The following is a 24,838-nucleotide window of genomic DNA, read 5'->3' as shown; positions in this document are numbered from 1 at the left end:
GCTAAACATTTGGAGTTGACAATCCTTGGCTAATCCGGGCCGCCTGAGAATACGAAAATCTCCAAAGCCAAAACTGAGTTTAATATTGCTGACCCTAGAAGGGGCTGACATCACTACCAACCATCTTGCTGCTACGGCCGCCCAAAAATCTCAAAAAGGCTAGCAAAAAATCCCATTAAGTCTCCATAGTTTGTATTCTTTCTTGTCCTTTTATAGGAGCACAACACTATACAGCGACATTTAGTGGTCATATAATACACACTGTCGCTTTAAAGCTGCATTTCTATTTAAAAACCATATTAAAATAAGGTTTTCTTAGAGTTGAACTTGATTTGAATTCCTAACGTTGCTAGCTATATGTCATGTATTTATTTTTGTATCTATTTTATGACTAATTTAACTCTTTATCAACGTTTAAGTGAAGTATGTGAGCAACAATAATTACAAGCTCATAAAAAATGAGAAATTGGTAAAGACATTGTCAATTCCGAGATCAATGAAGTGGACGTAAGGTTCCCGGGTCGAGACCGGGTGAAAACATATATTGGCCTGGAGAGGAATGGGCACCACCAGGCTGTACTTGCCCAAGACACCCCACAGGAAATGGTGCCCCCACGACCCCTAGTGGTTAAGGGATCCAACCAACCAAATGCTAATAAGGAAATCATTGGAAAAAGATGTTTCCACCCACTCGCAACACAGGAAACTTAAGATCAACAGGGTTGGGTAGGGTTACTTTAACTTGATTACTTTTAATTACTTTTGGATTACTCCAATACCAAATATGCTCAAAAAAGACAAAATAAACTAAATATGAATAAAATGATGACTCACAACACGTGGTAAGCTTTCTCTCCTGGCTTTGATCTCTTTGATCTCCGGCAAAACGAACATCAAATGCGACAGAAACAAAATGAAAATAAATCCAAACAACTTGCCAACATCATTTTTGCCGTTCCGTGTATTCCGTTACTCCCCAAGCCTGCACAAAATTTAGTCATTTTATTCATATTTAGTTTCTTTTGTCTTTTAGTAGCATATTTGGTATTGGAGTAATCCAAAAGTAATTGAAAGTAATCCAGTTAAAGTAACCCTACCCAACCCTGTCACTCAAGCATGATATCTAAAAAGTATGACACTTAAGCCTTTTAAATTTCATCATTCGAATGCAAAAAACCTAATTAACCTCCATGATCAAAACAAATAAGTTTTAAAAATACAATCGAAACACGTTTTCAAAGTTGAAAATAAAAGGCTCGCTGTCACCAACACCAATGGTAGTAAATTTGATGCTTTGGGAGTTAAAGCTTTAACTCAAAAATCACAAATTTAGGATAACACCTGCAGTATGTACAGTATGTTTTAAAAAACAAAACACAAAGACCTGCTTGCTATAAAGACACGCTGGTTATTAATTTGGAGCTATCAAAGTTAAAGCTTTAATTTCAAAATTATAGTTAAGGAAACATGCATTTATATACGTTAATTAACTCCAAGATAATGATTAAGTCTATTATATTGAACAGCTTGAAGATGGTTTCCAAGGGTTCTAATAGTTATTAGTGATACACGGGCGCTCTCTGGCGTTAGCTAAAGGAATTACTGTTATTTTTTTGTCCCCAAATTTTAGTTCAATACGCTTTTGCAATGTTTTAAATCGTACTTACAGGTTTTGAGACCAACACAGATGCACAATTCTAGAGGAGTCAACAATACAGATAACACTCACTGCTATAGTTTATATTTTCCTCCCTTTTCAAAAAATGTTAGATTTCCTGAAATGTGTTGAAAATAATCCCAACATAATATCTTCCTGGATTTTGCATCTGATCAATGGCAATTTATAACCCCTCCAATTTCAAGTTTGTAATTGTTATAAGGCTACAAAAGGGGCGCAGAAAATGTTAGTAAAAATGGCTTTTAGTAGTAGTTGTAGTAATTAAGTTTTGTTTTTGTTTGTTTTTTTTACCATAAGAGTGCACAAAATATTGTTTTCCTCAGGCATGTCCAAAGTCTGGCCCGGGGGCCGGTTACAGACAGTGATCATATTTTTACAGGCCGCAGTCCATGTCATAACAAATAGTAATATGTTGACCTCAGTATAAAATAAATTTGTACCCCCAAAAAACAAAAACAAAAACATTTCACCAGATGATGGCATTAGCCACCTTGCCCTTGGCTTTCTGTGACAATTTTAGCCCACCCAATTTCCAACATGCGAATTAAAACAAACAAAAAAAGGAAAGTTGACTGTTAGGGCCACTGCTTCCCGAACAGGTGGAAATAGGAGTATTTTTTACCGAAATCAAAAACAACTGCGTCTGCCTAATTGGCCAAGAGACTGTGGCTGTTTTCAAAGAACAGAATCTCAAAAGAAACAGCCAGACAAATCATGCTGACTACAAAAAGTTAACTTGAAACGAACGCTGTGAAAAGGTGAAGCAACTGGGAGTTGTTTTAATGGCTCAGTAGCACTTTTTCTCGAGACACTGCGAGTCAAATGAAAATGCTACAAAGGCAAGTTACGAGGTTGCGACGGTGATCGCCGAGCACTGCGAACCTATCACAAAGAATGTCAGGCCCTCACACATTTTCAATTTACCAAATCTGGCCCACTTTCTGAGAAGTTTGGCCAACCCTGGTTTAGTACATTGTATATTGAATGTCCCTTTAAAAGAGGTTTTGCTGTAATGAAACTTTTAGGCTCCGTTGAAGAAGTTTTCATGTTCAAATTTTAGTAAATTTCATGCAAAAATATAGGACTACAAACTAAAAACAGATGTTGCCCATTTAAGAGCATTGTATAAGAAAACACTGACATCTAGTGGTTAACAGTACACAATACACGTCAATTGGCCCCAAAATTAAGGACATCCAGAGGACCTGTATTTATTCAAATTGACCACCAATGACCACCGACCGAAGTAAACATAGTCTGTTGTTACCGCAACTGTTTAAATTAGCTTATTTTGTCTTTATAATTCAACATTCTATACACTTACATGTGCAATCATATATTAATATTCCGTGTGGATTGGCCCAGGTCACCTAGTCTGATCAAGTGCATAAATAAATAAAAAAAAACGCAGTTACTGCTATACCGGAGTGACTAATCAGGAAGAACGGATGTTTTTCCGAAGGGCCGGCTAATGTCAAGGTGGAGTTTGGGCTGGCTGGATGAGAAAATAATTTGAACATGTATTTGTTTCTCGCACCATTTAACCTTACTCGTGCAATAATTCTCTAATCCGCTATTTGGCTACATTCAGCGCAACAGATGAGGTGCGTTTTACCATCTGGGGGAATTTCCCCCTTCCAAATTTTACATTGGTTTGGCCCACCACCACTCTGTGTTTTCTCTAGCTGTAAAATGAACAGAGAACAGCACCAATGATAGAGTCGGGTAAGATGGATGCAAGGTGGAACCGAAAAAGCCAGGGAATGAAAGAGAAACGCGTTAAAAGGAGGACTGTTATTAATTTCACTTGTTTTGCACTTTTTGTCTATCATTCGAGTATGAGTGCTACGAGTTTGCATAATTAAGCAGTTAGCTGCCTTTACTGGCTAGCTACTCTCACTCACATCCCACATCAATTGCACCCTCGTCATCCTTGAAGGGAGATTACCACTTGTGAGGCCCCTTCTCAAGGTTTTTTATTTTTCTCGTGCTAAGGTTTGGAGTTTTTCCTTGCCCGCATGTTGGTTTAAGATCAGGGGATGGGGTACAGACGCTGCCCAACTTACAAACGAGTTCCGGACGATCGTCGTAAGTTGCATTTGTTCGTAAGTTGTTTCAGTGCTATGTTTTGTATGTTTAAGGTTTATATATATTATATAATATGCTCTATAAAGATAAAGTTAAGTTGAACTTACTTTTGGAAGATGAGCTTCAAGAGTAAGGCGACTTCCTCCTCTGTGGTTAAAAGTAACCGCAAAAAAAGCGTTCCGACCATTTTCTCAACCGCATCAAGCTTTCTTATTTCACTTTTATTTCAAAAGAAACGGCTCGCCTCTTCTTTACACTAGCCAAGCCAAAGAGAGGGACGAGATCGGTGCTTGGAACAAATGGACTGAAACATTTCAAGGCAGTGGAGTATTTCACATGTTAGTATTGTTTTACTTTACTTATAGCCTAGCCTGCCCTTTATTGAGTCAAGTTTGTTTGTATAGCCCGTAATCATAAGAGGCCTGTACAGACTACTATTTCACCAAAATAATAATAAAGTTTGTGACAAAAGAAAGTAATTTTATTATTGTATGTGTAATCAAAGTTCCATTTTACATTTTAATGAAAAGAAATGAAAATACAGAAAGAAAAAAACGAATACATTTTAATAAGGAATGAGTATTACCTTAGGGGGTGCTTAGGTTGAATTTGGGGGTGCTCAAGCACCGCCCAAAACTAGCTGGTTACGCCCATGCATTGCACCAACACGTTTTCAAGTCAAAACCTGGAGCATGGCCTTATTTGACAAGGAAACGATAGTGGCCGTTGAGCAGGTTTGAAAGTGGGACCGTTGAATTTGCTTTTGTTCCTGGTGCAGATGTTCCCCTTTAACCACGTGTGACCCGCTTGCGTTTTAACGCACTTCACCGGCGAGTTTCCTGTTTTATTTTGAGGAAACAGGTCGAGTAAACGTTGGCCCACGCTTCCTCTTTCGCTAGAGTTTTAAAAACGATACACTTCACAGGTGTTTTGTTCTTTGCCTCCAGTTTTGCGCCGCTGGGACTTTGAGGCATCGCTTAAGGAGTTTTTTGGGTCGTTTTTGAGGATTTGAAGTCTAAGTCTTGGCCCCTGGACTTGGTCAAAGCTCCTCAGCTGGATAAAGAAGCTCTGAGGCGTTTGGAACAAGTGCAAGGTCCTGGAATTTACTCGGCAAGAATTGGGATTTGATTCGATGCTTTTGATTGAGTGGATTTGAAATATTAGTGGGATTTCATGTGCAGCATATATATGTAAAGTATTTCCTTTCGAGTCTGATGTGGCATGATGGGAATAATCAATTATTGGTATTTTATTGCAGCAATAATGGATTGAAATTCAAAATCTTTAAAATATGTACACCAGTGTCCGTTTTTTGTTGGCTAAGCTCCATCTATCCATCCATTATCTGCACCGCTTATCGTCAGTAGGGTCGCGGGGGTGCTGGAGCCCATCCCAGCTATCTTCAGGCAGTGTGCAGGGGACACCCTGAACTGGTTGCCAGCCAGTCAAAGGGCACACATGCACACAGACAACTCACTCACTTATTCACACGTAGGGACAATTTGGACCGACCAATTAACCTGACATGAAAGTTTTTGGAATGTCCCCGGAGGAAAACCTACGTAAGCACAGGGGGGAGAATATGCAAATTCTGCACAGGAAGATTGGATTTGAACCCATGACCTCAGAACTGTGCCGCGGACATGCTAACCATTCGGCTGCCGTGCCGCCCTCTGTTGAGCTCTTTTGAATTAAAAAAAGCATAAAAACTGCTCACAATCCTAAAATTTATACTATAAATTCCGAAAATGCGACATTTTTTTTACAAATCAATTATGATATGATTTCAAGTATATTTGTGTTAAATTACGGACTCTTGTCCCAAAAGAAACCAAATCAAATAGATCAATGATGCTCTAAGACAGTGGTTCTCAACTTGTTTAACTTCAGGAATAACCAAACCACACTAATTACAAGCGGCAACCCAAATCTAGACTAACAAATCTTTAAATAAATGAAGATTCACAGTGTGAGCCAGATATATCCATCCATTTTCTGCGCCAGGGTCGTAGTAGGTTCTGGACAGGGTTGGGTAGGGTTACTTTAACTGGATTACTTTCAATTACTTTTGGATTACTCCAATACCTAGTATGCTAATATTAAAAGACAAAAGAAACTAAATATGAATAAAATGACTCAATTTTGTGCAGGCTTGGGGAGTATCAGAACACATGGAACGGCAAAAATGATATTGGCAAGCTGTTTGGATTTATTTTCATTTTGTTTCTGTCGCATTTTATGTTTGTTTTGCCGGAGATCAAAGCCAGGAGAGAAAGCTTACCACGTGTTGTGAGTTATCATTTTATTCAGCTATCTTTGGGCAGGGGACACCCTCAACGGGTTGCCAGCCAGTCGCAGGGCACACAGGGACAGACAACTCACCTGCTCAGTCACACTTAGGGACAATTTGGACCGGCTAATTAACCTGAAATGCATATTTTTGGAACGTGGGAGGAAAACCACACAGGTACAAAGAGAACATGCAAACTCTACACGAGGAGGTCGTGGTAGCTGGAATTAAACCCTGGACATCTGCACCGTGGTGGGGCTGCGAGCTAACACCCTAGCTGCTGAGACAGATATATTCAGTTTTATTAAAAAGTGTAATTGACGCTGTTATTTTTTCTTGGCAATATATTGCCAAAGCAGACTCATGAGCAACTACAAATACTGTAGGTCCGCAACCCACTATTAGGTGTCGACACAGCAGTTGAGAAACACAGCTCTTAGAAATGATCACTGATCAAAAACACTGATCTCCTACGGAAATAGGGGGGAAACAAATTATTTTAGACTCCCCCTCCCCTAATCCTCATGCACATTTGGGGGGTGCGGGGTTAAACTAGAAGAGTTCAAAACATTTCCATACTATGGAAGTCCACTTTACAGGTGTTCTATTTTTAATATTCCCCCTTGTTGTAACCCTACAGTTTGATGGTCTCCTAAAAATAAATTAAAATTTAGTGGAGAATATTTTTTTCCTTTTTTTAAAGCATTCCTAAACTCGGCTTTGCATGGACCCACTAAAAGGAAAGAACATAATTGGAAAGACAGCTTTAAAGCTTGCTTTGTCATGATTCCTGATGTGACTCAGCTGTGCCCGCTCATTTGGCGCCAACTGCTGCGGGCTCTGATTGGCTCCCTGTCCCTAGTTAAACCCAGTCCGGTCAGTTCCCTGTTGTCAGTCCGTCTGCGAATCTCCGAGTATACTAGGCAAGCCTTTTTTTTTTATCCTGACTCCCGCCTGTCCCAATTTTGCTCCCGTTTGTCTCCGGCTACGACCTGTTTACATCCTGACCTCGTCTGCACTCCCGTCCCCTCTTGTTCCCGACTACGTCTACTCTCTCGTTCTGGCTCACGACTCGTTTCCGACCCCGACCACGTCTTGCTCTCCCAGTCACGGCGACCGACCAGTTTTCCACCCCTGACACCATCATCGCTCGCTACGGAAAATCCACTTCCGTATTCGGTTCACAATCAGAGTATGAAAGCGACTTGCTTTCCGCGCCCAGCGAACACCGGATCGTAAGCGCAGCCCTTCCTCTCTCTTGCAAGAAAACTTGTGGTAAATGTCACGCAAGTGGTTCCTGTTTCTGTTTTGGTTCCGACATGCTTTATAGTTGAAAAAAGAAAACACCTAAAACAAATGTAAATGGTCTGCATTTATACAATGCTTTCCAAGTCAATGAAGACCTCCTAATGCACTTTACAATGTGCTTCACATTTACCCATTAACACACACACTCTCATACCGATAGCAGCATCAGCATTTTTACTTGCTTATCGGGGGCATTAGAGATTCAGTGTCTTTCCCAAGGACACGCCGACATATAACACAGAGGAGCCAGGAATTGAACCTGAGACCTCTTGATCCCAAGACGAATGCTTTACCTCCTGAGCTACTGAAACTACACATGATACAGATGATGTCAAGTATAAACTTTAGTGGAACTATAAAAATGAAAACGGAAAGGCATTAGATTTTATCTCATGATCACACTATTTCTACTCACAGTACCAGAGACAAATGTTGGAGAATGGAGTAAACAGTCTTTCTGACATATAAAATTAAATGCAAAAAAGCCCGGGAAGGGAAACTGTTGCAGTTGCCCCCAAGACCTGACTCCTGGTCTTGGGGGCAACGGAAGATAATGGATAGATTTTACACTTCCTTGTCAATTATTACGTCAATTTATATTGTCAAACACACACCGTTACCTGTAAATTGTTCCAATCGCAGACCAAAACAAAGCATGTCACCTCAAAACAATAGTTTTATTTTCCAGATTGTGAAAAGCTTCAAATGATCAATGGTGCCCAGTCGATTATCAAATATCGTTCCCACTATTTGGTGCAAAAAACATGCTTTGTGAAAAGAGTGACGTTTGTTGCGTTTTGCCTCAGTCGTCGACGGCGATGTTCCGAAAGAGGTAGGCCATGGACTCCCCGTTGTGGATTCGTCGGATGGCCTCGGCCAGGATCATGCTCACGTCTACAGTCTTGATCTTTGGACACTGCAACTTTTGCACCTCGTGGGGAACCGTGTTCGTCACCACCACCTAACCAACGGGGAAAAAACATAAATATATATATATATATATATATATATATATATGGCGCTTGAATAAACTCTTTTTATCATCTTTCTTTTGGTTTGGGACTGTACACGAAGCAGGTGTCTTTTTACTTTCAAAATGTTCATGCTACACTAACAACTACAAATTAAAAAAAACTGGGGACGAGCATGACGTCACTCTAAAGCAACTCCCATCAGCCACCATTCCTCGAACCTAGTGTTCCGCCCCAAACAGCTCTGCTAAAAGATAAAAGCAGATTGGCGTAGTGGAAAATAAAGGGTAAGGGACCTTTGGACACACTTTGGCATGAACACCTACTTAATAGAAAAAAGAATTAACTTTCAAGTTTTTAAAGAAACCTCAAATGACGCACCCCACCTTTTCTTGCAACCAAAACATCTCAGTTTCCGAGATTTCAGATATTCCGAAGTGTTTGACACCATGAACTCAACATCCCTTGGAACCACAGCAGTCTTGTTTCAAAATAAAACAGAAACAAATGGTATTGCTGTTTTTGTATGGACTGAAATATGCCTGGATAAGATGTGTCAAAAATATCATATACAGAATAGTCTTGAAGTATACCATTATTTATCTTTTGGTCGTTTAGAGTAACAATAAAAACGTTGACAACTTTTCATTCTTATTTGTACTACACACGTTGCCCTACTAACAAACGATTGTTCGTAGGTTGAATTTGTTAGTAAGTTGCCTCAGTGGATTGCGGTCTGGACTTTGACTTTTAACACCATGATATGTTTTTTGGTGAACCATTCCATTGTAGCTTTTGCTTTATGTTTTGGATCATTGTCTTGTTGGAAGACAAATCTCTGTCCCAGCCTCAGGTCTTTTACGGACTCCATCAGGTCTTCTTCCAGAATGGTCCTGTATTTGGCTCCATCCATCTTACCATCGATTTCAACCATCTTCCCTGTCCCTGCTGAAGAAAAGCAGGCCCAAACCATGATGCTGCCACCACCATGTTTGAATGTGGGGATGGTGTGATGAGGGTAATGAGCTGTGCTGCTTTTACGCCAAATATTACGAATTTCATTGTTGTGAAAAAGTTTGATTTTGGTCTCATCTTCCACATGTTTGGTGTGTCTCCCAGGTGGCTTGAGGCAAACTTTAAACAACAATTTTTATGGATATCTTTAAGAAATGGCTTTCTTCTTGCCACTCTTCCATAAAGGCCAGATTTGTGCAGTGTACGACTGATTGTTGTCCTATCGACAATTTCTCCCACCTCAGCTGTAGACCTGTGCAGTTCATCCAGAGTGATCATGGGCCTCTTGGCTGCATCTCTGATCAGTTTTCTCCTAGTATGGGCTGAAAGTTTCGGGGGACGGCCCGATCATGGTAGATTTTCAGTGGTCTGATACTCCTTCCATTTCAATATTATTGCTTGCACAGTGCTCCTTGGGATGTTTAAAGCTTAAAAATATTTTTGTATCCAAATCCAGCTCTAAACTTCCCCACAACAATATCTCAGACCTGCCTGGTGTGTTCCTCGTTCTTCATGATGCTCTCTGCGCTCTAAACGGACCTCAGAGACTCACAGTGCATGTGCATTTATACAGAGACTTGATAACACACAGATGGATTCCATTTATCATCGTTAATCATTTAGATCAACATTGAATCATTCAGAGATCCTCACTGAATTTCTGGACAGAGTTTGCTGCAGTGAAAGTAAAGGGGCTGAATAATTTTGCACACCCATTTTTTCTTTTTTTATTTGTTAAAAAGGTTTAAAATATCCAATAAAGCGTGGTCCACGTCATGATTGTGTCCCACCTATTTTTGATTCTTCACATAAATAACAGTTTTATATCTTTATGTTTGAAGTCTGAAATCTGGCAAAAGGTCACAAAATTCAAGGGGGCCAAATAGTTTTGCAAGCCACTGTACCCTTTTGTTGAAGAGCCACAAAAAGGTGGTGCAAAAGTGGGGACTGATCCCTAGCGATAGGAATTTTAAATACCACGTTTTTGAAAAATATACTGATACACGAGTAGTAATCTAGTTAAGACACTCGCCCATCCCTAACTAGGAAAAATATTAATATTTTTATCTTTTAAATATAAAAAAACATCTATACATGTTTTCTGATTTAATAACACCTCAATTGTTTTTATAATTATTTTGTTAAGCCATCCTCATGCTTCCATTTACAAGAGAAATAAAAGGTTTAGATTTCCAATCGACATTTGTTGACCTGGAGAGGGGATAGGCGCCACTAGGCTGTATTTGCCCAAGACACACCACAGGAAATGAGGCCCTAGTGGTTAAGGGATCCAACAATAACTTCAAATATATACATTATCCCTTTTGGAAAATGCCACTAACTTTACAGTGATCTTTAAGTCACAATTTTTTGAACACCCACGACTGACAGGGCGTAATTGTATTTCCTCAACAAACGCCACATCAGTTTGGAAATGAGCCAACGTGAGATCATTATAATTAACACATTGTATGTGAGGTCTTGACACCTCTAATTGCAACCATTTCAGATCAGGAGTAGTGTCCTCATTTGCATATGTATGCATGCAAATCCGGTTTTTACCTCGTCAATGGCAGACTCATCAATGAGTCTGGGCGCCTCTGCAGACAGGAGGCCGTGCGTGGCCATGATGTAGATTTTGTAGGCGCCTCGCTCCTTTAGAATCTCTGCGGCGGCCACAAACTCCTCCACGTCGTCGATGATGTCATCCTAAAATGTCATTTCAAGGAAGAATTTACAATTTGATTTACCGTATTTTCCGCACTATAAGGCGCACCGGGTTATAGGGCGCACCCCCCAAAAATGGTTTTTGGTCCTATATTTTCCATACATAAGGCGCACCGGATTATAAGCCGCTAAAATGGGAACGTCGACAAAACAGTCAGATAGTTGAGTCCAACTTATTATCCCCTTAACATTCCGAAAGCTTGCAAAAAAGCAAATACGTGTCTCAGACATGTACGGAAACGGTGTCTGTACGATGTCACCAATCACTCAAATGCATCGTTCCAAATATCATTTCTTAGTTTCCATTTTATTTTTTGCTTGCAATTGTGTGGACAGCAAAGTAAGAATTTTATTGTGCAGGGAAACGGGGTTCTTTACTGTGCATATGACAATAAACACTTTGAATTGAATTTAGTTTAAAAATAGACTCATCACAGAAACATCAAGATCGTTCTAAAACAAGATACCGGGAAAATATAAAGCCGCAAGGCTCACCTAAGTTCTCTTGCAACCATCACGTTCAATAAGGATACGTAACCATGGTCTTCTTACAACCGTGAGTGTAGTAAATCCAGGAGAGTAAAATATTTACAAATACAGAATAGTAAAAAAATGTTTTCTCTATGCCGTAGTGCAACCTAACGTGTGATTCACATTCATCTTTTTCGGCCAATTGCAGGCTTTGTTTCGCCCCTTTAGCCTATGTGAGCCTGTAACCTCCGAATAACTTTAGCCAATAGTGACTGATTCAAATGATGATTGACACATTGGTCAGGAAATGAAACGCCGGTATATAAATCCCAGCATACACCGCGGACTACTTCGCCTTCGGGAGAAAATCTAGTCGGCGGCTGCTTGCCTTAGTTGCAAGACTTTGCGACTTAATATTGATCCATATATAAGGCGCACTGAATTATAAGGCGCATGGTCAGCTTTTGAAAAAAATAAAGGCTTTTAGGTGCGCCTTATAGTGCAAAAAATACGGTACTTCTTTGTAAAAAAAAAACTTGTTGGGGAAAAAAAGTGTCCCTTTATGTACTCTAAGGAAAATATAACTGTAATCGTCTTATGAGTAGGTGAGGCCATATTTTTTCAATTTGTTGACCACTAGATGTCACTGTATTTTTTTGCAACCTAAACAAGTGCCAAAAAGCACAACAAAAGACTAACAGGCACAGAGAAAGTTTCATCCCCGAGGCCACCACCCTAAATACATTTCTTGCCTATGTATGTAATAATGGGTTTTCATGTTATACATCATTTTTTTCAAGAATTTCAGTTACTGCTATGTTATATTTCAGTACTGTTCGATGTTACAATGTTTCATGACGTTCTCATCGATGGCAATTCAATTCAACTTGAAGTTTGGATAGGCGTTAGAAACGAGGCCTGGAGTGACACGCTGAGATGTATAACTGTAGTTATTTTACGGTATTTGCACAATTATATTTTTCCTGGAGTGCCATGTTTAATCCCATTTCACACGTAGTTGTAATGAAATGAAGTGATCTGCATTTATATAGCGCTTTTCAAGTCAATGACTTCCCAAAGCGCTTTACATTGTGCTTCACATTTCCCAATAGCAGCCGTGATCTGTGCAGCCATGTAAGGCGCTAACCTGCTTATTGGCTGTTCAGTGTCTTACCCAAGAACACTTCGACATGTAACACGGACAAGCCGGGATTCGAACTGGGATCCCTTAGTCCTAAAACAATCGCTCTACCTCCTGAGCTACTGCCGCCCCGGTTGTCAAAAACATTAAAGATAATTTTATTAAAAGTAATAAAAGCGCAACACATCCATTATCTGCACCGCTTATTCTCAGTAGGGTCACAGGGGTGCTGGAGCACATCACAGCCATCTTCAGGCAGTGGGCCAGGGACACCCTGAACAGGTTACCAGCCAATTGCAGGGTACACAGAGACAGACAACTCCCTCGCTCATTCACACCTAGGGACAATTTGGACCAGCCAATTAACCTGATACCTGATTTTTGGAATATGGGAGGAGACCGGAGTGCCCGGAGGAAACCCATGCAAGCACGGGGAGAACATGCAAACTCCACACAGAAGGGTTATATCTCATGACCACTCAGCTGCCGTGCCGCCCGTCTAAGCGCAGCTTTTTTCAGTTTTATTGCCCACGTTTTTGTGAGGCAAAAGAGTTTTTTCCACGAAAAAGTTCTGATAAAAAATGGCACTGTTCTCGAATATTGTTTTTTTAAAATTCCCAACCCAAAATACAATCTAAAAATGAGAAATAAAAACATTAAGAATTAATGTAAAGAAATTAATCAATCAGTAATAAATTAATCGATAACCCACTTAGACTGTACTTGAAGGCAGAGTGTGTTTTATTTAGTGCCTCCTAGCGGTAAAAAATGTAATCAAGAAAATAAATAAATCAAATATTTGATTTGAATAATTAGGAAAAGTACATCATATAAATGTGTTTAAAATACTCCTAGGTCAAGAATGTTGTATTTATTTTACATAACATGAGCCTCACCTAGAGGGTGATGACATCTTGCTGCGAGAGGTACCCGAAAAACAAAAAACCTGGCAAACGGCACGGCAAAGAAACAAAAGAAAAATTGCGCTTTTTGAAAAAATTGCACGACAGAATACAGTGACATCTAGTGGACAAGAAATACAAATTGTCCCTTTTAAATTTCAAAATCAAGGTGAGGGCTTCAAACTTTAACAAGCGAGGGCCGCAATTGGCCACAAGGCCATAAGTTTGAAGTCACCGCTTATAGGTTTCTCATCTTACAATAATGATGGCGATTCTTCCTCCCACATCTCCGACGACAGTGATCGGTGGCTTCTCCTTGGCCATCAATACTAAAAAGGACACAAACACGCAAAGGTGAGCCCTGGAAGAAAAGACAAAAAATAAAGTGTATTCCTAGGAGGAACGGAGATTTGAAGAGAAGAAATGTGGTTGCCATCTGCAAAAAGGCATGCAAGACTTGATTAGCCTACCAGCGAGCACAGCTTAAATTAGCATACAGAGAACCATCTTCATTCAAATCGATATTGTGGTGACAGAGGCTTCGCGGTTACCTCAATGAACCGAAGTTGATCATTATTTGGTATTAGACGTGTCTGGGATTTGCCGTGTTGTAAAAGGGAGGATTCTCAACAGTGTTGATTCAACTAGTTAAAGGATTACCAAATAATGAGCAACCCGAGTTCAAAACCTCCACATCTGATTGGCAGTGCCCACACCAGTACAAAGCAGCCATGGCCACCGTCTTGCCACCTTTAAACTTACTGTTCCCTCAATAGAGAAAGACGGGTCCCATATCACTTTCTCGCTCTTCTGTTCCTTGCATTTGAAAAATGACATTTAGCCAAAACGGGAGCGACAAAATTAGTATGACTAAAGGCTACGTTCACACTGCAAAGCTTAATATAAAATTAAAATTTGTTTGGGGTGAAATTCAATGTTTTTATGAGATTGTTCACATTTCCATCTAAAATGTGACTAGTATGTGACTTCATATCCCGTGTGAATGCCACATCTGGTCCTCTATGCACTCATGTTTGCGGTGGTAATAACCAAAACTCTCGTCCCCCCTCATTGAATGCTGTCGATGTGGTGTGATTGAAATGTAAGTATTGTTAACCACCACTAGAGGATACTAGTGCTTTATCAATGACTGTTATTTGCAGTGATGTCGAGTAACATGTTGTGAGTCCAGTTGTATGCAATGCAATGTTGTCCATTCCGTTTGTTAAGTTCTGCATTTATATAGCGCTTTTCAAGTCAACGAAGACCTCCCAAATGTGCTTCACATTTTTCCCTTTTCCACACTAAGTAACTGATAATAGGCATTTGATATTCAGTGTCTTGCCCAAGGACACCTCGACGTATAACACGGAGGAGCCGGGAATCGAAACTGCGACCTCTTGATCCCAAGACGAGCGCTCTACCTCCTGAGCTAATGCAGTAGTTTATTACAAACTCTGTGTTTTCGTCCGCTGTGGTTGTTGAATTCTTCACTTTGCCCCGCCTGGTTGAAGGCAGAATCGTGACGTCTATCGGTAACGTGCAGGTCGATGAATGTGCCTTGATTGTTCAGACAGAAGTCACATCTACATCTACATCTAACAGATCGGATACAGGTTTCGTCCGAGCAAAAAAAAACAAAAACAAAACAAATCTGATTTCCCTGCAGTGTGAACCAAGCCTAATAGACATACTTTCCAACGCTTCAGCTTTTCCACTCTCTTTGTTGCCAGAGGGCTCAGTCGGATATTAAATCAACCCAAACAAAGAAGCAAGAAAAGGAACTTCACAGTGAAATTCCATCCCATGCAGGGAAGCGGAGAGAAATTGTATCATTCATTCACTGGGTCCATACTTGGAAGCTCAATCCCAGGGAACTGTCCACGAGATCTGCTGCTGCCTGTGTTGGTCAAAAGCATGCGGTGAACAAAATATCAAGTTAGTCATGGCAGATTGAGGGAAAAGAACAAGTGAATGATTTCAATGAAATGAATTTGATCTTATTAGGGTCCAGGGTAGGAGGGAGCAAAAGACTTGACTGGAACAAACAGACTTCAACAACTGCTGAAAAAATATGTTTCGAGTAAACGAGCCACTGATTTATCAGTAAAATTTACACTGTTTTCCTGGAGTCGTTAAAATTAGGTTATAGAAGATGCCTGCAATTCAAATGGAATGCAAACATTTTACTGGACTACACATGTCAGGATATTTGGCCTGTCAGTCATAATGTTTACCCCTACATAATTGCCTTATTTTGAGATATTTTGAGATTAATTACATGGTATTGTTTTGAATGCACGACAATTTGGCACAATATTGTTTATTAAAATAAATATGAAAAAATATTCTTTCCAAATACAAATAGCTGTATTTTAGTGACTTAATTTAGTAAATATAATGTTAAAGATAAATGGCCTGCGAGCCATAGGTTCCCGACCCCTGGTCTATGCAATTCAGGGTCTTTACTTTAGCTAAAAGTGTAATTAAGATCTTATAATGCATTTTCTATGACCCTGCTAACGCACACTTGAGTGACATATTACAATTCAAGCAGTTCAAGCATGTTTAAGGTAGGACCAAGTTTACCCCTACCCCGCTTTCGGGTTGCATCAATCACAGAGCAATCTTCCGATAATTTTGAATGCACGGTCTTACCTGGTAGCTCCAAGCCGGTGCGTCCCGCGGCGGAGCGGAGCGGCGGGGGCAAAAACAACCCATCACTCATGTTGGACTCCAGATTAGGAGCGGTGCCGTGCAGGACGGCCAGACCGAGCCGCAGCCTCTCGGCGTACGACTGAGCCCTGAGAGACACAAGCGGCACACAAAACTGACAAGGAAGCAGACGTATCAACGAACACAAGATAACCCAAACAAACACAAGAAGAAAGAGAGAAAGATTTTCATGGAGGACAAGAATATCCAAGCTGCCAGAAAAATGAAGTATGCAAAACAAGTGTATGAAGTGAGAATTGCAAATGGTGTGGTTACCTCTTGGCAGCCGAAGGGGATTTTGCAACAATGATGGCATTCCTGTAGTCGGGGATCTGAGAGGTGTGGGAATAAACAAAATATGTTTAATACATGCTGTATAATATTCCATTGTGGCAAACCAAACGAGCAATGTCCTTAGAGTATGTAAAATAAGGGTGAGAATAGTGCTACAATACAGTCATTATTTGATCATTAAGTCTTCAAAGGAAACAGTGTGTATTATTTGTCCACTAATCTCCCTGTATTTTGTAGTGCAACTGAAAACGAGTGCCAGAAACACAAAAAAGAATCCAAACTATAGAGACTCAAAGTGACTATACGCTTTTTTTTGCCCAGACTTTTGTGAGTTTTTTTTTTGGTGGGGTAACTGTAGCAGCAAAATGGTGGCCAATTGTGTCAGCTGCCTCAAGGGGAAGCTCATGTTATGTAAAATAGGGACACCTTTATAGACTTACGAGTATTTAAACAAAAAACACATTTATGTGATAGTTTATGTATTTGTGCTTAACTTCCAAATCAAAATATTTTTAATATATAAACTGAGTGTTTTTACTACTAAGAGACGCTAAATAATTAAAGATTCTGGCTCATTTTAGAAAACTGGAATTTTTGGATCGGTTCACTAAAAAGAGCCCTCTCGGCTCCCAAACAGCTCTTCAGATCTTGTTTCCTGAATCGATACATTACCAATTATTATATAATAGTATGCAAAAACAACTTTAAAAAAAAAAATCAAACTTAAAAATGTATTCAACTACTAAATTACAATAGCATTCATTATTTTCACTCTCCAGTGAACTTTTAAATAATTTAACTTTTTATATTGAGCAACTTTAAATTCAAGCAACATGGAATCTCTGAAAAACAACAGAACAAAATGTCAATTAATAATATTTTCAATTAGTGCAACAACAAGTTTATTAGGTTTAAAAAGATAATCGTGAAACACAGAAGCACAAGAAATATAAATTAAAATATTTTTGGAGCAACAACAAAAAAGTATGTTAATCTTTTTTTTTTAAGCTAACTTTTTGTATACAGACGTTTCCCTACTTATGAGCATTTGACTTACGCAAAATGGTAGATACGAACACTTTTTTCGGGATGTCGAAAAATATCCGGACATTACTGTAAGTTAGATTTTGTATTGTGCACCTTTCTCCGAGTACAGGACATTACTGCAGCGTTTCTGTCCGCCGCTACCGGCGTGTGGCGCTGTGAGAGGTCACCCAGCATCCACCCCGAAGAAGAAATCTGACTGCTACTTCCTGGTTCGTGTGTAATCATAACAACGTGTACTGTATCGCTAATGCGCTAAGAACTTTGACATTTTTATTGTTCAATATCTCGTGCATCCATTCAATATGGTTGGTGTAAAAAACAGGCAAGCTGTTTCTTTTGAAAAGAAAGTGGAATAAGAAAGCTTGATGCGGTTGAGAAAATGGTTGGAACGCTTTTCCTTGGCCATTTTTTAACCAAATTTTGTTTACCAAAAGTATGTTAAACTTTATTTCTCTTAATAGAGCATATTATTTTATAAAATGTTTATTTATTTAGAACAAATCAATACAGGTTACTTATTCAAGCCTTAAACATACCTATATAAACCTTAAACATACAAAATATAGCACGGAAGCAACTTGCCAACAAGTTCAACTTACGAACGATCGTCGTTCGTGAGTAGGGCAGAATCTGTCCTCAACAAATTTAAAGTCAACAACAACAAAGAATCCCTGAAAAATATGTGTATTGACCAAAAACGTGCGCCTTCAAGAGAAAAATAGTCTTGAAGGGGGCTCCCGTCGTTCACTGCAAAGAGCTCATAGAGCCGTTAAGTTGAACATAACTAAAGATAATACACACTGTCCCTTTATTTTATTCATATTACCCACCAATTGAAGCAGTATCAAAGCTTTAACTCTGTGGTTATTTTTTCGTTTACATAAAAAATCATTTGTACATATTTCCATTGGTCTTTACTATAAAAACATAAGATTGAAAAATGAATTTTTAATATATTACATCACCAGTCAAGAGCGAGGTATATCATAAAATAGCATCACCTGTTCTTGGATGTACTGGATGAGGAAGGGAGAAGCTCTCAGGTTGTCAACAGGGAAACTAAAGAAACCCTGGATTTCCTTTTGATGAAGGTCCATCGTGATCAAGTGAGTCAGTCCTGCAACATACAATAGAATGGGTTCGGGAAAGAACAATCACTAAATTTTAGCTCTCTTCCATATACTAAGTATTGTTTTCCAATTAAAGGGTTCTATAGCAAAAAGGAAATCAGATTTCATTTTGTTTAGAAAAAAAAGCAGACATTAGCGTTCTCGTACCAGATTTTGCCAACATGGCAGCGAGTAGCTTGCAGACAATGGACCCCCTCTTTCTCATCTTGCACTGCTTGCTGTACGGTAAATAAGGGATGACGCCGATAATGTTCTTGGCGCAGGACGTTTTCAGTGCGTATGCCATGATCAGCAGCTCCATGATGGCTGTGTTGACATCTCTGCAAAACAACCAGGCGCCATCAAAAGTCTAAATTGATAATACTCCAACTGGACATGGCTTTTTTGATCTATTAACACTCTCCAATGTCGGAAATTTGTACTGCAACTACAATAGGTCACACGAGATGAGAGGAGGGCAAACTACGGCCCGCCAACAAATTGTATCCGGTCCCTGAGACGATAATGAGAGAAACCAGGAAAAAAAGTAAACTGCATCACTTCAGACAATGACCTGCAGTTTTAAATATGTCCAGTGGATGTCGCCAAAATTACCAGAGAAAATTTGAAGAAAAAAAACGATCCCGATGTTATTTGACATAAAAGTCACTGACGTGCTACTTGAGGCAACATAATTGCACTCACCTGGAATTCTAAGACTATGTCCCATTGTGTATTCCTATAAATACTTTATTTTTATGTGATTCGGGGCCAACAATCAAATAGCTGGCTGCATTTTTCTGTACTTGTTTTTTAAATAAATTTTATTCATCAAAATATAATATTTTATGCAATAAAACCCATTTTAAGAAGCCTTTATAGGATTGAGTTTTTTTAATGCAAGTTGTTAATTTAGTGCTTTAACAGTGTTCCTACAGCTTAAGGCAAGTTAAATTTGAGACTTTTTAATGCCCTTTGAAATCAGGTTGAAGACCAAGTAGACAAAAAATAAATTGAAACAAACAAGGAAAAAAACACAAATATGTCCTGCACACAATACATTGTGCCTCATACACATTACATGGCGCCACTTTTAGCCATGGTGAAAAACGTTCGTCGTACAGCCACTTAAATGTATACTTTCCCATGGTCCAAAGTAAACGTCTCTGTCCGAAGTTGCCATGTGTATTGTGGGTAGACCTATGACATGTGGCTGCTCGCCGTTTGATAGTTCCGTTATTTTGGCCATGCCATATTGCCCCGAAAGTAAATTGGTGAATTATTAAAAAAGACAATAGATAAATGTAACAAAATCTTTCTAGGTGAAACAAATATAATTGAAAATTGGATATAAGACATTTTAATGCCAATTAAGGCTTTCTTTCCCGACTAATAAATTCAATGCCTTTTAAGACTTTAAAGATTTTAATTTTAAATAAAAATATCCATTTGGATATTATGAGTGTTTCAATGCCAAATGGAATGTCTCGCGTGTGAAAAATGAATGGGTTTTATAAACCGCAACCACCCCCCACCTCCCATCAAAGAATGTTCTTCTTTGATCAGTCATCAGTCACGCTTTTCGACTTCAAAAGAGGGAATTATTCCAAAATATGAGATATTCAAGCCTGGTAGAAAAAAAGGATGCGTTTTTAATGGGAATTGAAGATTGGAGAGGTTTTCTTTTTTACAGCTAAATAATTTACAAATATAGTTGGGTATAATTTTACTCATGATAAACAAGGCATCGCCCTATGCGCACTGGTTTTTAAAACGTGACGCACCCAGTGTGTCACATCTAGGCTAAGATCAGTGGAATGTTGCATTTCAAAACAAAATATAAATAGGTAAGGGTCAAAGGATGGAACTGATTCCTATATAACGAGAGTCATTTTCTGTGACCCAAATAACACCATAAATATTTCTGTCCCTTTCCCCAATGTTGCTGCATTTCAATAAGTTAAATTAACTATCCAAAAGGCATTCCTGTCAGTTTCTCTTTTTCCTAACAGAAAATCAATGAATTTCAGACACAGCTCACCTAGGAATAGTCTGTATGATGAAAATGTTCTGTCCTCGAACAGACTCCTTCACATCCACTCGAGTCTCTGCGCACAGTCGATATAAAAGTAGGCTTAAGCAAAGGATCAAGACGGAGGCGAGCAACCGCATTGATCTTGGTGGCATTACCTCCATTTCCCTGTTGGTATACTGCCGACTTCCCCAACTCGACCCCCAGACGTCTAGGAGGGAAAACAGCCAAATACGGAAAATCAAAACATTAATACAAACAAGAATATGTTTCAAAGGGAAAGTCAGTAAATTTTGGGAGCTGAGCTGATATGAGGATGGTATCATTTTTTAGTGTTGGTGGAACAAACATGTGGAAGTTCTTTTTGTATGAAATGTGCAAATGTAGACGTCATTGAGCAATGACTACACTCTTAGTGGAGGTCATACCAACAAATAAGCTGTATCGGCTTTTTTTCTTAATGTTTCAGTTTCAGTATGATCAATGTTTGGATCTTTATACGACAATCACCCAAAATCTTCTAACTCATTTTAGTTTATTGACAGCTCTATAGGTCAATGATCCATTTTTTATTTGCCTGGCAGCAAACGAGGTAATTACGGAGCATAATGATACAATGTATCAGCTTTTTTTCTTAATGTTTCAGTTTTTGTATGATCAATGTTTGGATCTTTATACGACAATCACGCACAATCCTTTAACTCATTTAAGTTTATTGACAGCTCTAGAGGTCAATGATCCATTTTTTATTTGCCTGGCAGCAAACGAGGTAATTACAGAGCATAACGATACAATAATCTAAAGATTGGTCGTAGGTTTTTTTTAAAGGGCATATGGTGTGTATTTGGCATGTCACAACATTCTTGTTGTTTTCAGATATGGCCAAAATCACCCTTCCTCCTCACAATTAAAATGTGAAAATTTAGGTTTACTCCAGGCCCGGTGCCTCAAATCAAGTTAATCGGTCGGTCAAGTTATACCCGCGGGCTGGCTTTTTTAGGCTCAGTCTAAAATGGATTGAGCTTCAGCCATACATTAAAAAAGGTCTTGATGAGATTCCAGGTTTTGACACAAATAACAAAACGTTTTCAAATTATGTTTTTCCTAAGAAGACACAATGACAACACAGGACAGGCAATTGTTTATAATGCCAATCTACAGTAATTGTGTACAGTATTATGCTCCTTTACACAAAATCTGCCTTTGTGTGTTCCCCCGCGTCTGTGTCAAAAATGCAATACACTTCAAAACATCACTCCGGTGACTTTTTTCAAGTGTTCTAGGGATAATTTGCAGCAAATGTAAAAAAAGAGCAGGTTCAATGTCAGGTGAGAAACTCTGCAATACACCTTTGAGCAGTAAAATAATTTTGCCTCCTGCAAACACTTCAGTATGCAGGCTGAATAGAAACTAAAAAAAAAAAAAAACAGGGATATTTCGCACCGCATTTTTACAGATACACAAATCACACGTTTATCCTGGAGATCATCGTCTAATCTTGTAAACAATGTCAAGAAAAATTAAGACAATTCTGTTATGAAATTTTAAAAAGGCATCGTCTCCATATCGACACGTTTTTGAAGTGTATGTCAGATTCGAGCACTACACTTTTTGATGCAGGGAACGCCTTTTTCATGGACAAATTTAAGCACTCTCTAAGGACTTTCAAAGCCAATTTTCCAATGTATCCAGAACCATTCAAAGAAGAATACATTATTACGGTGTAATGATTATAGTTATTATTGTCATTATTGATCCCACCAACACTATTGATTTATTCAAAGTGGGTGCAAGCCAAAGAAAGTCAATTCTTCTAAAGCTGTATTTTTCATCATTGAATGCATAGTATATAGAGTCAGACTGTTGAGGAACATGGCAACAATCTCAAGAATTTACAAACATCCACCCATACATTTTCCTCTGCTTATCAAGGGTTGGGTCGGGGGGTAGAGCAGCCTCAGCGAGGAAGCCCGGACCTCCCTATCCCCAGCCACTTCATCTGACAGGATACCAAGGCGTTCCCAAGCCAGCCTAGAGACGTAGTCTCTCCAGGGTGTCCTGGGTCCCTGCCTCCTGCCTGTGGGACATGCCTGGAACATCTCCCGAGGGAGGCGAACAGGAGGCATCCTTATCAAATGTCCGAGCCACCTCAACTAGCTCCTCTTAATGCACAGGAGCAGGGGCTCTACACGGCGTCCCTCCCAGGAGTTTTTCACCCTATCTCAAAGGGAGAGCCACAAAAAAAAAAAAAACTCATTTCAGCAGATTGTATCTGGCTGAAATGAGTTTAGAAACACTTCACCCAAAATGCAAGCACTTTTCAGACCTTGAAAACAAAACATGAAAATTCCAGCATCTTCAAAGATCTCAAGCACTAGTGTGAACCCAGTTGATCTTAGACAAGTTAAACAGACCAGGTTGGAGGGAAACCTTTAAATTGCGTTTGCAACAGTAAGATCAGTAATTGAATGTGCAAAAGTGGGGAAATTCAAACCAAAATTTAAGCACGATTGTCTTGTTTTGGGTCACCACGAGCAGCGTTGTGCGCATGCGTACTTGGGTCCAGCGCCTCGGGTGAATAAAACAGTAACCTCGTGCCAAATGCGTATCCGTGTCAAAACAACAAAGTATAAAAAACACAAAAACAACAATTAATGGCGATTTTTTTTTGGTATACTTACTCGGTAATCTTTTTGGCCAATTCGGTACATCCAGCGCTGGAATTGGCGGAGAAAACTCGGTATCCGCTTCTTGACACGTTCATTTTCGAGAAACCATACGAGAGTTTAGGACTATCAGAGCGTTTCACTACAGACCTGTGGCCGCCGAAACGCCTTACCGGCATTTTTTTTGACAAACTAAAGTTTCACTTTTCTTTGTTCGTTCTTTTGTCGAACGGAACAGGAAAATATAACGGAACAAAGTGAAACTTAGTGGCGAAAAAAATAAAACAAGACACGAAGTGAAACTACGGGAATTCGCACAGAGGAGGCTTTTCTTTTCTTCACTTAAGCTAAAACCAAAAATAAGTAGTTATGGATTCTTCCACTGCCAGTGAAACACAAAAAAACTAATAAAATCAATATTTGGACACACTTGAAATAATATCTTACGTTTGTATAGTGACAAGTTAAACATTCAAGTGATGCAGAAGTTTAAGCACAACTAGTGGAAAAATGACCTGGGGGCGGGAGCATGTTCCAACGAGCCAATCATAGCCGAAAGAGGAAGGGTTAAAACGCCACTGACCAATCACTTTGTTGATTTCAAATGGCGTCATCTTAAAGGACAACAAACTAGTAAGCACAAAAGGATACTTTCGGTTTTTTTTCACCCGAATAATTCAAATAATGGTGCAATATTTGCCCTGTCGCTCTACAAAGAAAACACTATCAGAGCAGCCAAAAGAAGAAAAAGGAGGTCATAAACTCATATTCTATTATTATTATTATTATTATTATTGAGATTTAAGGTCTCCTCCTCCTCACCTGAATCAGATGATCAGGTGTGATATCAAATTTCTGAAACGTTTGCTGATAAATAGAACCACTCAAACTGGCTTCTAAGATTCTATTCTCAGGCATGCAGTTTTTTTGTTTCACCTGACTGTTAAGATCGGAATCCTACTCATGGTACTTCGACTGCGACAAGGTTGCAGATCAAGTCAAGCCATGTTTATTTGTAAAGCCCTTAATCACATGAGGTCTTCCCCTTTGATGACCAGGCTGCAATGAATGTTGCATTAACAAACAATCCATCATTCATTATCTGCACTGCTTATCCTCAGTAGGGTCGCGGGGGTGCTGGAGTTCATCCCAACTATCTTCGGGCAGTGGGCAGGGGACACCCTGAACCGGTTGCCAGCCAGTCGCAGGGCACACAGAGACAGACAACTCACTCGCTAATTCACACCTAGGGACAATTTGGACCGGCCAATTAACCTAAAATGCGTGTTTTTGGAAAGTGGGAGGAAACCAGAGAGCCTGGAGGAAACCCACGCAGGCACAGGGAGAACATGCAAACTCCACACGGGTAGGCTGTGGTAGCTGT

The 24,838-nt window shown here is 39.4% G+C and overlaps 1 protein-coding gene across 2 annotated transcripts; it reads right to left on the bottom strand.

The window, feature by feature from the left end:
- Positions 1-8,022: 8,022 nt before the first annotated feature.
- LOC148360804 (phosphoribosyl pyrophosphate synthase-associated protein 1-like) lies at positions 8,023-23,981 on the bottom strand. 2 transcript variants are annotated; one of them, XM_088341704.1, is made up of 11 exons: positions 23,470-23,981; positions 20,947-20,999; positions 20,798-20,864; positions 18,925-19,097; positions 18,649-18,764; positions 16,583-16,638; positions 16,250-16,395; positions 15,447-15,491; positions 13,850-13,920; positions 10,913-11,059; positions 8,023-8,325 (listed from the first exon to the last, which is right to left on the bottom strand). In XM_088341704.1, the coding sequence occupies exons 1-11, from the start codon at positions 23,631-23,633 to the stop codon at positions 8,167-8,169; spliced, it is 1,197 nt and encodes a 398-aa protein (XP_088197830.1). In that variant the 5' UTR covers positions 23,634-23,981; the 3' UTR covers positions 8,023-8,166. The 2 variants fall into 2 exon arrangements, with proteins under 2 accessions (XP_088197830.1, XP_088197831.1); XM_088341705.1 differs by lacking the exon at positions 15,447-15,491.
- Positions 23,982-24,838: the final 857 nt, after the last annotated feature.

The sequence above is a fragment of the Urocampus carinirostris genome, chromosome 8, assembly GCF_059441175.1.
Source record: "Urocampus carinirostris isolate Australia breed hairy pipefish chromosome 8, RoL_Ucar_1.0, whole genome shotgun sequence".
In the NCBI taxonomy this organism is placed as follows: Eukaryota; Metazoa; Chordata; class Actinopteri; order Syngnathiformes; family Syngnathidae; genus Urocampus; species Urocampus carinirostris.
The sequence above is the reverse complement of the archived record's forward strand: the minus strand, read 5'-3'. Positions and strand labels throughout refer to the sequence as shown.